This window comes from Echeneis naucrates, chromosome 4 (assembly GCF_900963305.1).
Source record: "Echeneis naucrates chromosome 4, fEcheNa1.1, whole genome shotgun sequence".
Classification (NCBI taxonomy): Eukaryota; Metazoa; Chordata; class Actinopteri; order Carangiformes; family Echeneidae; genus Echeneis; species Echeneis naucrates.
This window is the reverse complement of record NC_042514.1, coordinates 20526690-20538373: the sequence shown is the minus strand read 5'-3', so window position 1 is coordinate 20538373 and position 11684 is coordinate 20526690. Positions and strand designations below refer to the sequence as shown.

Genomic DNA, 11684 nt, shown 5'->3' with positions numbered 1-11684 from the left:
TTGTTTGCATCCCCATCGTCGATTATCCTTTCCCATGTCCAGTCTTTACATCAGTCTTTCAATGCATTATTTACATTTACATTTAACACCACTACATTAATGACATAGAGCAATGAACTGACTCATCAGTGATTAATCAGTTGATCAGAAAGTGATGAAGACTCTGTAAAAGATGTGGCTCCAGTTTTTTATCATAAAATCTGACAGATCATTGTAACGTCAATCTGACAATGACCTTTGGTGTACGAGTTCATCTTTTTATCCAGTTAGACCATAAAGTTAATCATTTCTGAACATGTTAACAGTGATAACTGTTTATTAAGAAGGTTTCAGTGAGTATGGATCTTCAGGTCTTCAGTTCCTGGATCCAGATGTTGAACCCTGACACCCAATCACTAATGCAGCCGCTCTGTTGTACCACATCCAAAAGAAGGGGGTCAAATGCTTCCCGGTCTGGATGCTGAACTGGACTCAGACCTTTCAGACACTTGGGCCCAATTCAAAACTAGCCCTCTCCCCCCTCTTCCCCTTCAGTATGCCACATTAAGGGTAATCACAAAGCAAGTATGGTTGAGTGAAAGTAAACTGTTAAACCCTCAGAGTCTCTATCAGAGCAGGTTTTCTGCTGTCACAGGAGGCAGTCCAAAAGGACTTCCGAATGTAAGAATAAACAGCTGAAGTTCAGATCTTCAGAAAATTAGTTATTTTAAGTTACAAAAGAAGAAAATATTAATTTGTCCCAAAGATCAATTTGATTTTCAGTCTAACACATCCTTAAATTCAGGTTCAAGAAGATTTTTTTTTTGCTGTGAGTTTTGCATTCATACACACACAAAGATTTCAAAACAAATATAGCATCTGACCACATAAACCAGAAATCATGTTAAAATATACTCAAGGAACCATCAATAAAAGACCACAATAAGAAGGTTGAGTGTTGGGTTCCGGGCCTGGGGCCTTTCTCTGGAGAGTTTGCATGTTCTCCCTGTGCAGGTTTCCTCCCACCATCCAAAGACATCATGTTTGGGTTAACTGGTGACTCTAAATTGTCCGTAGGTCTGAGTGTGAGTGTGAGTGGTTGTTGGTCTCTGTGTGTCGGCCCTGCAATGGACCGGTGACCTTTCCAGGGTGCCCCCACCCTCACCCAGTGTGAGCTGGGATTGGCTCCAGAACCCCCACAACTTGGAAACAGCTAAGCGATTGAAGATGAATGAATGAGCATATGTAGCAGCAACCATCACAGCAGGGCCACTCTTGGTTGTCACAGTGTCAGACACTTCCTGGTTCTGGTAGAATGTAAAAGACCCCATCTGCTTATTCCCTCCACCTTCATTAAATGAGCCTTCAGCTAAGTGGGAAGCTTGGTTCAGGGGCAGACTGGATCTGTATGTCCTTGACCTGGAGCACAATTCTGCAGTCAATAGAAGTCTGGCCATGAACTCAGAATGAACATGCTGCCCTCTAGTGCCAACTATCTAAAAGTGCCAAGGCAGACTCAGTTAATCCTGGTCACTGTCCCTATGGAATTCTGGCTCTGGACCAGTTGATTGGACTCAGTTGATCCAGCGCAGGTCTGGTTCTTGTTCAGTTGAAATCATCACAGACTCCTTAAGTTTGTTCACGTCAACTTTAATAATTCTTTCCTCATCAGGGTTCAACCTCAGAGACCAGGACCTGAGACCTGAGCCACATCCCCAATAACACAAAACCCCCCTACCATACTCAGTGAGCAGCTAAAAAAAAAAAAAGAAACATGTAACAAAAACCATAAACCACAAGCTCTTTACCCAGCAGCCACCAGGACAGAAAGGAAGTTCAGGACCAGCAGCTGAAATCTCCGGCTGCTTCAGGAACCAAGCCTTAAATCACCACCACCTCAGGACCAAACCATAATTTTGCCCCAATCAGAGCTTAGACCACACACAGATCAGCTGGTGAAGAAAGGGAGGAAACCATCACAGTCCAAAGATCCTGAACGACTCACCGACACTACCTGCTGGACCACAGGATACAGACTGGCCAAGACAACAGATGCGAGTTATGGCCCTGGTCACATGACTCACTAGTTTCAGAGACCACAAGTGTTTCAGTCTTTTAACTGTTAACATCATCACATAACAGGACCATGCTGAACCACACAGGTTCAGGTTCACAGTGTTCAGATGGAAACCTGGGACCCAGATGGACCAGCAGCACCTCCTTCACTTGAGAGTTATGTTTATTACAAAAAGTTCTGATTGAATGACCAGAGTTTGTTTAGTTCCTGTTATGGATTTCTGAATCAGCTCCCTGTGATTTTCAAAATAATTTTCCTCCTATTAATTTTCAGTTGGATCCAACTGCTGTGCATCATTAGTGTTTTATCATCTGATGACTGACGGCCAAACATTTGTTGTTAAAGGTCTGATGTGGTCCAGAACCCAGTGCACAGGTCCTGAACAAGAGAGAGAAACTAGTATGTAAAATGTAGACTGAGGACCTGATGTCTGTGTGAAACCAGTCTCAGGTCCAGATCAGATACCAGACTGCTGTGAACTCTGAAGACCAGATTCATACTGACTCCCCTGCAGTCTATCCACTTTAGAGACCACACAGTCCAGGAGAGAATTTAGAAGAGAACCCAGAATCACGTGAACCAAACTAACTACTTCTATCTCCAGGCAACAGTGACTAGGTGTCAAGGAAACAACATAATTAGGCTGGCCCTTCCTACTCCACCTTGCTCAAAGGCAACAAGGAAATGACAGGAATGAACATGAAGGTGGCGAAGGCAGCAGTGAGAGAAGTGAGGGTCTGTCTGTGGCATTTCCGTCCTTCCCGGGGCTGATGGGAAACGTTCTGTTCATTTGAGGTCCAGGATCATCTTGGATGGGTTCTCCAGGTATTCCCGCCACAGATTGGAGAAGCGACACATTGTGGCGCCATCAATGATGCGATGATCTGCAGACCAGCTAACTTTCATAATGTGGGCAGGGACCACCTGACCGGCAGGGCCAAACCGCGGCAAGACCTGGACACAGAGAGCGTGCTTTTAGATTTAGGGTCACTTAAGCCCTGAGGGAGGGTCCTGGTTGAATCGGGGCTCAGCAAGGACCAGAAGCATAGGGACCTAGATATGAATCTCACGAAACTTAATGGTCAAGATTTTTATTTACCTGCATCTCCCTCAGCAACTCAACACAGTGAGAAACTGGTCAGTCACATGATCACAGCTTTGACGCAGAAAACTGAATTTAGACCATGTGATGTGTATTTGTTGTGTCTCTCACTGGGGTCATCATGGAAATGTCTGGAACCCACCTGAATTTTCCCCAGAGCTCCGATGGCAACTTCAGGGGGTAGGATCACTGGTTTGGCATAAGTACCCCCAATCTGGATCAGACCAGAGAGAACGATCAGGTTAGACTCAGTCTGAGCAGCAACAGGCGTCTATCGGTTGTGTCATTCATGCGTGTTTGCACTCACTGATCCAATGTTGGACAGGGTAAATGTCCCTCCGCTCAGATCCCCGGCCCCCAGCTGTCCAGCTGATCCCAGGGTCTGGAGACGGTTTAGTTCCTTTGCAATCTGGAAAACACTGAGCAGCTGGACATTTTTCACATTGGGAACCAGCAGACCTTGACTCGTGTCCATCGCCAGGCCAATGTTATGAGATGCCTAAAATGACAGGAAACACCCCATCACCATAGCAAATAGGCAACGATTTGCAGCTGACTGTTCAGGCTCAGGGTTAGCTAGACTGGGACATGGACTGGACCTGAACTTTGTTCTTCTTTGTGGCCAAAGAAAATGATGACCCTGAGACAGGAACCAGGCTGGTTGTCTGCCTGATGGACCTGGTCTGTTGAGACCGCCAGATGAGGGTTTACCTTGTAAGTGATGTTCTGACAGTCCTCATCCACTGAAGCGTTCAGGATGGGGAAGTTGAGAAGACCAATAGAAGCAGCCTAAGCCAATGAGAGAACAGCATTAGAGTTTAACGAATCAGATTCCAGCCCCCACCCACCACCACCACCACCACCTAACGTCCCACCTTGATGAAGAAGGGCATGTAGCTAAGTTTTACTCCTCGGCTTTCAGCCAATGGTTTGAGCTCATCTCTCAGAGCCACCAGGCAGCTAAGATCCACCTCGTCACAGTAACCAAAGTGAGGGATCTTTAGCGCCGCTGTCATCGTCTTCACCATCGCTTTGTGGAAACCTGAGGAGCAAGAGGTTGCCAAGGTCACACAGGGCTCAAGCCTCTGCGGTCACTGATTGATGATCAGTGAGTATTTGGATTAGCGATCATTAATTTCTCTGCTCTTTCAGTCTAGATTTGCAGCTGGACCAATCTTGTGTCTGAGACCTGGAGGAACCAAGTCTAAACTTGACTCTATCGGTGTTCGCTCATGTGATAATATCATCAGGCTGATGAAATGATTAGCTGAACCAGGTCAATCAACAGTGTACAGTACCAATTACCTTGTGCCGCTGCTGATTAATAACATCTGACCTTTGAGGGGCTCTGTCACATCCTTCCCGGTGAAGACTGGTCTGGGTGTGGCCAGTGGAGGTTTGATGGCTGGCAGTGTGCCCACAGGCCTTGCAGCAGAAGCCGGAGGTGGAGTCTGGATCTCCTGAAATGGGGTCGGAGGCAAGATTGCTCCCGTCTGCTTTGCCAAGAAGTTCAGGATGTCTTCCTTCAGGATCCGTCCATCTTTACCCGTCCCCACCACCTCACTTAGCTTGATCTGAGGACACACCAGTCAAACCAGGAACAGGTCACACTGAGAACAGACTACAGACACTGAGGCATGACTTACTTGAACAGACTGAGGACGGGCTAAGGACAGACAAAGATAGACCAAGGACGTGCTGTGCTAGGAAGACCTGTCTGGGATGGAGTGAAGATGGACGTGGAGCAACTGAGGACAGACTCACATTGTTCTCCATGGCAAGGCGTCTCACGGCGGGTGTGGCCTGGGTCTTGTGACCTTTAATCTCCTGATGGGTATGTTCTTCTCGAGCTATAGCTGGTGTCTCCACCACGTCTTCCTCCTGGATCACCTCTGAACCAGCATCAGGTTTCAGGACAAAACATAAAACAAGAAGCAAAAAGAACTGGTCTTGAACTAAAAGATGCTGAGGCCTCACCTGAGCTGGACTCTGTTTCAATATCGACCAGCGGTTTTCCTACCAACGCAGTGGCATCTGTGTCGTAGTAGAGCCTCCTGATGATGCCATCGTAGCGGCTGGTGATGGTGACAGAAGCCTTGTCACTCTGAACCTCACAGATGCTGTCGAACTGAGACACTCTGTCCCCCTCTTTCACGTACCTGCCAACAACGGGACTAATGAAGCCCAGGGCCTCCTGTACTGAACTGGTCTCAGCTGACCTTTATTATCTCATGCAGTTCTATTGGTCTTTGGAGGTTTTTTGCTGTCAGGTAATGGTCCTGGTGGGCTAGTGGTCTCAGTAGTGCATTGGTCTCAGTCGTGTCTGCAATGCCATGGCCTGGTAGTATAATGGTCTCTGTGGTGTAGTGGTCTCAGTAGTCTAGTGATCTTTGTGGTCGAGATACGTACCACTCCTTCACGGTGACCTCCATGATCCCCTCACCGATGTCTGAGAGTTTGAACTGGACGATTGGTCCTTGACTCACTGAGGAGACAACACACAAGTGACATCATCACCAATGACATCTTCACCCCCTTCCTGTTATGCTGCAGGTTGAGCAGAGAGATGGATGAAACCTGCTGTCACTGAAAACCACCCCTCTAATCCAGCTCTCGGCCCAGACTTGCTGAATTGCTGAAAACCTGAATCTGAACAAACTAGATCTGAACTGAAAGGATTACACTATGGGAAAGCCCCTCAAAGCAGTCTTCTCTTGCCCCTGTTGTTTTTCCTCTCTCTCGCTCTCTCTCTACTTTGAGCTGACAAACCAACAAACAAGCAAAGTGGGTTCTGCTTTTAGACCAGCAGGACTCGGATCCTTGGCTGTCTGGACTTACCAACAGTGCTGTGCAGTGTCCTCCTGCTCAGCATCGGGAGGTTTTTGCCACACATGAACGTGAGGGTTTGCAGACTCCGGTCTGTCCGCAAATTCTGGAGCCGGAAACATCGGCGGCGGTACTGCTGACTCAGCTAACAGAGAGAAACCGAACAACAATGATGGGTCATCAGTGCAAATGACCAGCAGAAAGTCCGGATTGATCCAGGTCCGGTCTAACTCACACCAATCATCTCATTAATCAATAATGAGTTAGGAGAACAGGTACATCAATGTTGACGGTGCGCTGTAGACATACAATGACAATACAACTCAAAGTACTATTGCATGACCTCACGAGCTACCTCCCTGCCGGTTTACTGGCTGTTCTGGATCTAAACTACACAGACGGACTCTTTATTGTTTTATGAGGAAGTAAACACTCACCTGTTCGTGGCGTCCAGGTAAGTGAGTGGCTCATGCCGACAACACTCACTTGGATACCTAAAAACCGATTTAAAGTTCTTGAGGAGACAGATCTGAACCAGTTTTACTGGACCTCTGATCCCAGTGGCTGGTTTGTGCTAAGTGAGGCTGAGATGTTCTAACCGATGATCGGTGTGAAGTTTTTTTACTCACTCTTTAGCATTAGCATCAGTGTTAGCAAATCAGCTAACAGGCTGATCTGCCTGAGACACACTGATAACGGGCCTTTAACATTAGCTTTACATTAGCATCAGACACATCCAAACACGGAAACATCACAACTTTGATACATTAGTACGATTCTTTGCTCACCAGCCGTCTGAGCGCACTGAAAGAGCCTCTGGTCACCGCCGCCATCTTTCCTCTCCGCCAAACGTCACAGCCGCACGCCCCTCTAAGCAGCCAATCAGAACTCAAAGTCCGCCTTTTTTGGTTTTAGACGGCCATGACGGGACGCTGTCATCTAGCGGTCAGAGGAGGAACAACGAGAAGTTTAAACACGCAGATGTTATATTTAGTTTAGTTTGATTTTACTTTGGCGACTTTATTAACCTTAACTTGGCATTAAATCTTTTCATGATTTATTTATACAATATATTCTTTCCCTTATTTGTCTAGTTGGTTCATGATTTTTTTTTATCCTGCGTTAAATTTAGACTATTACAAAATATTAGCTCTAAAAATTCAGATTAAATGCATTTATTTCGAACAATTAGCATTGACATTCAAATGATTATATCCAAACGAATTTTTTATGTATGTATTTTAACAAATCTCTAATGTTTCAGGATTAACTTGAAAGACTTCAAGTATTTTCTATACTGATGCATCACTATTATATAGTTGATATTTAAGATGTATTTAATATATAAATTATACATTGATATTTATCACTCCAGTCACATTTTTCAGAAATAAAATAACTTAACTTGGTCTCATTAAGTGACTTGACCAAGTTAACTAAATTAATCATTAGCTGACAGCCTTAAAAATGACTGAATCTTATTTTGAAGGCTGTCGGAAGTGGTTTTAACGGGAGTGGGAAGTTTCAGTCGAAGAAGAACAAGCAAAAGCAGAAGCGAAGAAGAAGAAGAAGAGAACGACCCGTTTGCATCACGTTTCTGTGGAAAAGTGAAAGTTTCGTGTTGCAGCAGACGATGGATCCGGTGGCGGCAGTGAAAGAGGTCGACGGCAGCGTAATGGAGGGAGTGAGTACCCGACTCTTTACGGGACAAATGTCCCGCTGCTAACGCGCTACCACAAGGCTAACGGTGGCGGGTAGCAGCCGGCAGCTGCTGGTCCTGAGCTCACTGATGTCTGCTCTGTTTCCCGGGCTCGGTTCTCTGCAGGGCGGGCAGATCCTGAGAGTCTCCGCTGCGCTCAGCTGCATTACCGGCTCCGCCATTAAAATCACCAAAATCCGGGCCGGCAGGAGCACACCGGGGCTCAGGTGAGGGATGCTCCCGCTAGCAGGCTAATGTTAGCCTATTCATTAAAGTTGAGTGATGGCTAACTTTGTTAGCAGATGTCCGTAGAGAACAATAAACGCTCAGAAGCTGGTGTCACACAGTCTGTTGCTCCGGAACCCAGCTTCCATCTTCCGATGTGAACCCGAGGGAACGGGACGTGATCCGAACCAGACTCAGTTCAAATCCTAGATATTATAAAAATTGGTGACTTGCCAACGGGTTTATTTAAATATGACCCCTCCCCGCTATCGTCCAGAGCTGGGGAGGGACCTTCTCCTTCATTCGGCGTCAGTCCTCTTCACACAACGGCACGTTTCTCCAAGAGACTGGAGCTGTCAATTCATCCTTAGATTCTCTGCCTTTCTTCCAGAAAAGTCTATGAGCTGCGTCATTAACCAGCTGAAGGCATTGATCAGATTTAAATGATGAAATAACTTTGCAGTGGTGATCAACATGTGATCATCAATCAACAGAGACGCAGGATTGGAAATGTCTGTAATTTGATTTATTGGCTTGTCGTTTTTCCTGTTAAAATAAATAAATAAACAAACAACAACAACAACAAATAAAAAAAACAGAACTAATTAGCTTAATAACAAATGTCTAAATGATCCAAACTTAATGATCCCACAAATGTTGGGAAGCTTAAGTGGAAACATCAGAGCAATTTTAAAGTGAGATCTAAAGCCTCATGCATGAAATGAGTACTGCCTGCAGTCTAGCAGCAGCTGTATCATGATAGTTCTGTGTGTGTTCAGACCACAGCACCTGAGTGGCCTGCAGCTGGTCTCAGATATTTGTTCTGGCAGTCTGCAGGGAGCCACCATCGGCTCCACCGACATCAGTCTGACTCCGGGGAAGATCCGATCTGGAAGCCACGTGGCTGACACACAAACAGCAGGGTGAGACTGGGCCTGGGGGGGCCTCAGAGTTACGTTATTGCCAATAGACGTCCCAGGCTCTTATTTATGTGTGTTTGTGTCTGCGTCAGGAGTGTGTGTCTACTGCTTCAGGTTGCGCTGCCCTGTGCTCTTTATGCTGATGCCTCCTCACAGCTTAGTCTGAAGGGAGGTACCAACGCAGAGATGGCTCCTCAGATCGACTACACTGTCAAGGTCTGACACCGGACACGCATTGCATGCACAGACTGCATATACGCACTGCACACACACTGTATGAATACTGTATACACACGCATATACATATATATATTGTTTGTTTTGTTTTTTTTTTCCTAATTTTACGTAGTTGTTTTTTGTTTGTTTTTTTTTTTACAGATTTTTAAACCGATTGTTGAAAAGTTTGGACTTAATTTTGACTGTGACATCAGAATGAGGTCAGTCAAGTGTTGACCATTTGGGGGGGGGGCAGGTCCTTCTTATGCTGTGTCTCATTGTGGGCATGCATGTGCCTCTTTCTTACTTTGTGTGTTTATGTGTGGTTCTCTCGCTCTCTCTCTTTCTCACTCTGTGTGTGTGTCTCTCACTGTTTGTGTTTCAGGGGTTACTACCCTAAAGGCGGGGGGGAGGTGATGGTGACGGTGAATCCAGTCAAAGAGCTTCAGGCTGTCACCATGACAGAGAGAGGAAACATCACCAAGATCCATGGACGGGCATTTGTGGCTGGAGTCCTTCCCTTCAAAGTAAAGTTCACAGCACACACACACCTGGCAGTGACATCTGAGTGACTGTTAACTGTCCGACTGTAGGATAAAAATTCTGAGAGTCCAAATCAGTTATAAAATTTGCTAACAACTGGTGTTACAATAAACCTGTGTGGCATTCACGGTCCTCTGATTTTTATCCTTGTCACTGTTTTATCGTGCCTTTTTGTTTTAGTGGCTGTGGTTTGTGCTGTGTGTTCAACGATTGTAGTTTGTGTGTTTGGCATGTATCTGACTGTAGCTGTCTCTTTGTCCTCAGTTGGCGAAGGACATGTCTGCTGCTGCCGTTAGAACTATCAGGAAGGAAATCAAAGAACTTTACATCAACATCCAGCCTCTGCAGGAGAAAGACAAGGCCTGTGGAAACGGCAACGGCATCATGTGAGCTCCTACCTTCTGACATCACTGTCTGTGGAAATAACAGTCTCCTTAAACCAAATATATCTGAACGTGCTGTGACCTCTGCAGTTCAGACCTCTTCTGTCATTAGTCAGTCTTTTGTTTCCCCACAGACAGTGAACACAGTGTTGCTGTAGTTTTTGTTTGTTTGGCTGTCCCATGTGCATGTGCACAAAGCGCTTCATGTGTATACTGGCTGCTGCTCCCTAATTGTGCTTTCTATTTCAGAATTATCGCTGAGTCATCAACAGGTTGTCTCTTTGCAGGTTCAGCACTGGGAAAGAAAGGTGAGCATGTTGCTTGAGGGTTCATCTGATAAGCTGCAACAGAATCTATCTCAATTGTAATAAATCAGCAAACATCACTTTTGATGAAATTGTCATGAAGTCTGGTCTTAAGACACCTGAATGTCTGAAGCGTTTATTTATTCATTTATTTTTTTCCCCACCAGAAAAACATTTTCTGAAACACAGCTAGGGAAATGTGTGCCCTTTCACACGTGTGTGTGTGTGTGTGTGTGTGTTTCAGGTGTCTATGCAGATAAAGTTGGTATTGAAGCTGCCGAGATGTTGTTGAGAAACATCAGACACAATGGCTGCGTAGATGAGTTCCTGCAGGACCAGGTAAGACCTTCATCTGCTGACTTGACTGATATCAATAGAATAGATTGATATCTGATATCATCAATCAATCTATTATCTTTCTCTTGCTTGTCAGCTCATCATCTTCATGGCGTTGGCAAAGGGAATTTCTCGTATTCGAACCGGTGCCGTGACACTGCACACACAGACAGCTATTCACATTGCAGAGCAGCTCACTCAGGTCAGAAACAGCTTTATCCGTCCATCTGTCCGTCCATCAGTTTCTTGATTTTTTTTTTAAACACATTTTTACTTTGATATTTTCAGGCAAAGTTCACAATAAGAAAATGTGAAGACGAGTTGAGCAGTAACGTCAACTACATCATCGAATGTCAAGGATCAGGAGTCACAAACCACAACTTGTAGCTGGACGCACACTCTCTCACACGTGCGTGCGTGTGCGCGCGCGCACACACACACACAGTCACTCTCCTGGACTTCATAGCTGCTCCCGTCCTGGCTGACCCTCTTAGCTTCTGTCTCTCAGGGTGTTTCCTTAAATACTGTAACAAATAAATAAAAATCTTTCTGAGATTCATGTTTGTCTGTTTCCTATGAAAACTTCAAAGTTGAAACTGAGAAGAATCCTGAGTGGACCTGAATGAACATTTACTTAATCCAACATGTTGACTCCCATGTTGTTGGGCTCACATGATTGTCAGATTCAACCCTGAAACAAAATGCTCAACAAAATGATTTCAAATTCTGACAATCTCTGTCAAATTTTGAGATTCTCAGTTAAAAAAATCTGAGTGTTGAGGTGTGTCACTGTTGTTTTTTTTTTTTACAGAAGTTGGTGATGAATTTTGGGTACTGTTAATTTAGCTCTGATGTCTGCGTAGAGACAGGTGACCTGCTCTGGCTCGGGACATTGATTTCCTGAATTCCCCAGTTTGTTTCCGTGATGTCATCAGTGCAGAGTTGTGTTGTCCCTCTAACCTCTTTAACTCACCTGCAAGTGAGCCCAATGTCCAATGTGAACAGAAGGAAGTCTTCAGACCTAAATGTTTTTTGAAATCCAAGAAGGATGTAAACTCACACCTGAGTAACCT

At 45.2% G+C, this 11684-nt stretch overlaps 2 protein-coding genes across 3 annotated transcripts; one reads left to right on the top strand and one right to left on the bottom strand.

Annotated features, from left to right (window-relative positions):
• Window positions 1-1100: 1100 nt before the first annotated feature.
• On the bottom strand, window positions 1101-6817 carry dbt (dihydrolipoamide branched chain transacylase E2). 2 transcript variants are annotated; one of them, XM_029499345.1, is made up of 11 exons: window positions 6422-6478; window positions 5997-6129; window positions 5568-5643; window positions 5136-5317; window positions 4923-5050; window positions 4495-4732; window positions 4034-4200; window positions 3870-3947; window positions 3466-3657; window positions 3301-3372; window positions 1101-3010 (listed from the first exon to the last, which is right to left on the bottom strand). In XM_029499345.1, exons 2-11 carry the CDS (start codon window positions 6049-6051, stop codon window positions 2843-2845), a joined length of 1356 nt encoding a protein of 451 aa, XP_029355205.1. In that variant the 5' UTR covers window positions 6052-6129; window positions 6422-6478; the 3' UTR covers window positions 1101-2842. The 2 variants fall into 2 exon arrangements, with proteins under 2 accessions (XP_029355205.1, XP_029355204.1); XM_029499344.1 differs by lacking the exon at window positions 6422-6478 and adding an exon at window positions 6773-6817 and having other exon boundaries at window positions 2843-3010.
• On the top strand, window positions 6159-11161 carry rtca (RNA 3'-terminal phosphate cyclase). The gene is made up of 12 exons (XM_029499346.1): window positions 6159-6203; window positions 7474-7668; window positions 7810-7910; window positions 8688-8831; window positions 8921-9044; window positions 9207-9265; window positions 9430-9571; window positions 9852-9973; window positions 10220-10278; window positions 10520-10614; window positions 10709-10813; window positions 10900-11161. The coding sequence occupies exons 1-12, from the start codon at window positions 6174-6176 to the stop codon at window positions 10996-10998; spliced, it is 1275 nt and encodes a 424-aa protein (XP_029355206.1). The 5' UTR covers window positions 6159-6173; the 3' UTR covers window positions 10999-11161.
• Window positions 11162-11684: the final 523 nt, after the last annotated feature.

What these genes read in the sequence shown, in the direction of transcription:
- rtca (XM_029499346.1), top strand. Translation starts at nt 6,174, where the DNA reads ATGACCAGCAGAAAGTCCGGATTGATCCAG. An exon ending in GAAAGTCCGGATTGATCCAG is followed by an intron (nt 6,204 to 7,473) that starts GTCCGGTCTAAC and finishes CTTATTTTGAAG; the next exon opens with GCTGTCGGAAGTGGTTTTAA. An exon ending in AGGAGCACACCGGGGCTCAG is followed by an intron (nt 7,911 to 8,687) that starts GTGAGGGATGCT and finishes GTGTGTGTTCAG; the next exon opens with ACCACAGCACCTGAGTGGCC.
- dbt (XM_029499344.1), bottom strand. Translation starts at nt 6,817, where the DNA reads ATGGCGGCGGTGACCAGAGGCTCTTTCAGTGCGCTCAGACGGCTG. An exon ending in GACACTGCACAGCACTGTTG is followed by an intron (nt 5,644 to 5,996) that starts GTAAGTCCAGAC and finishes TTGTCTCCTCAG; the next exon opens with TGAGTCAAGGACCAATCGTC. An exon ending in TGTGACAGAGCCCCTCAAAG is followed by an intron (nt 4,201 to 4,494) that starts GTCAGATGTTAT and finishes CTTGCTCCTCAG; the next exon opens with GTTTCCACAAAGCGATGGTG.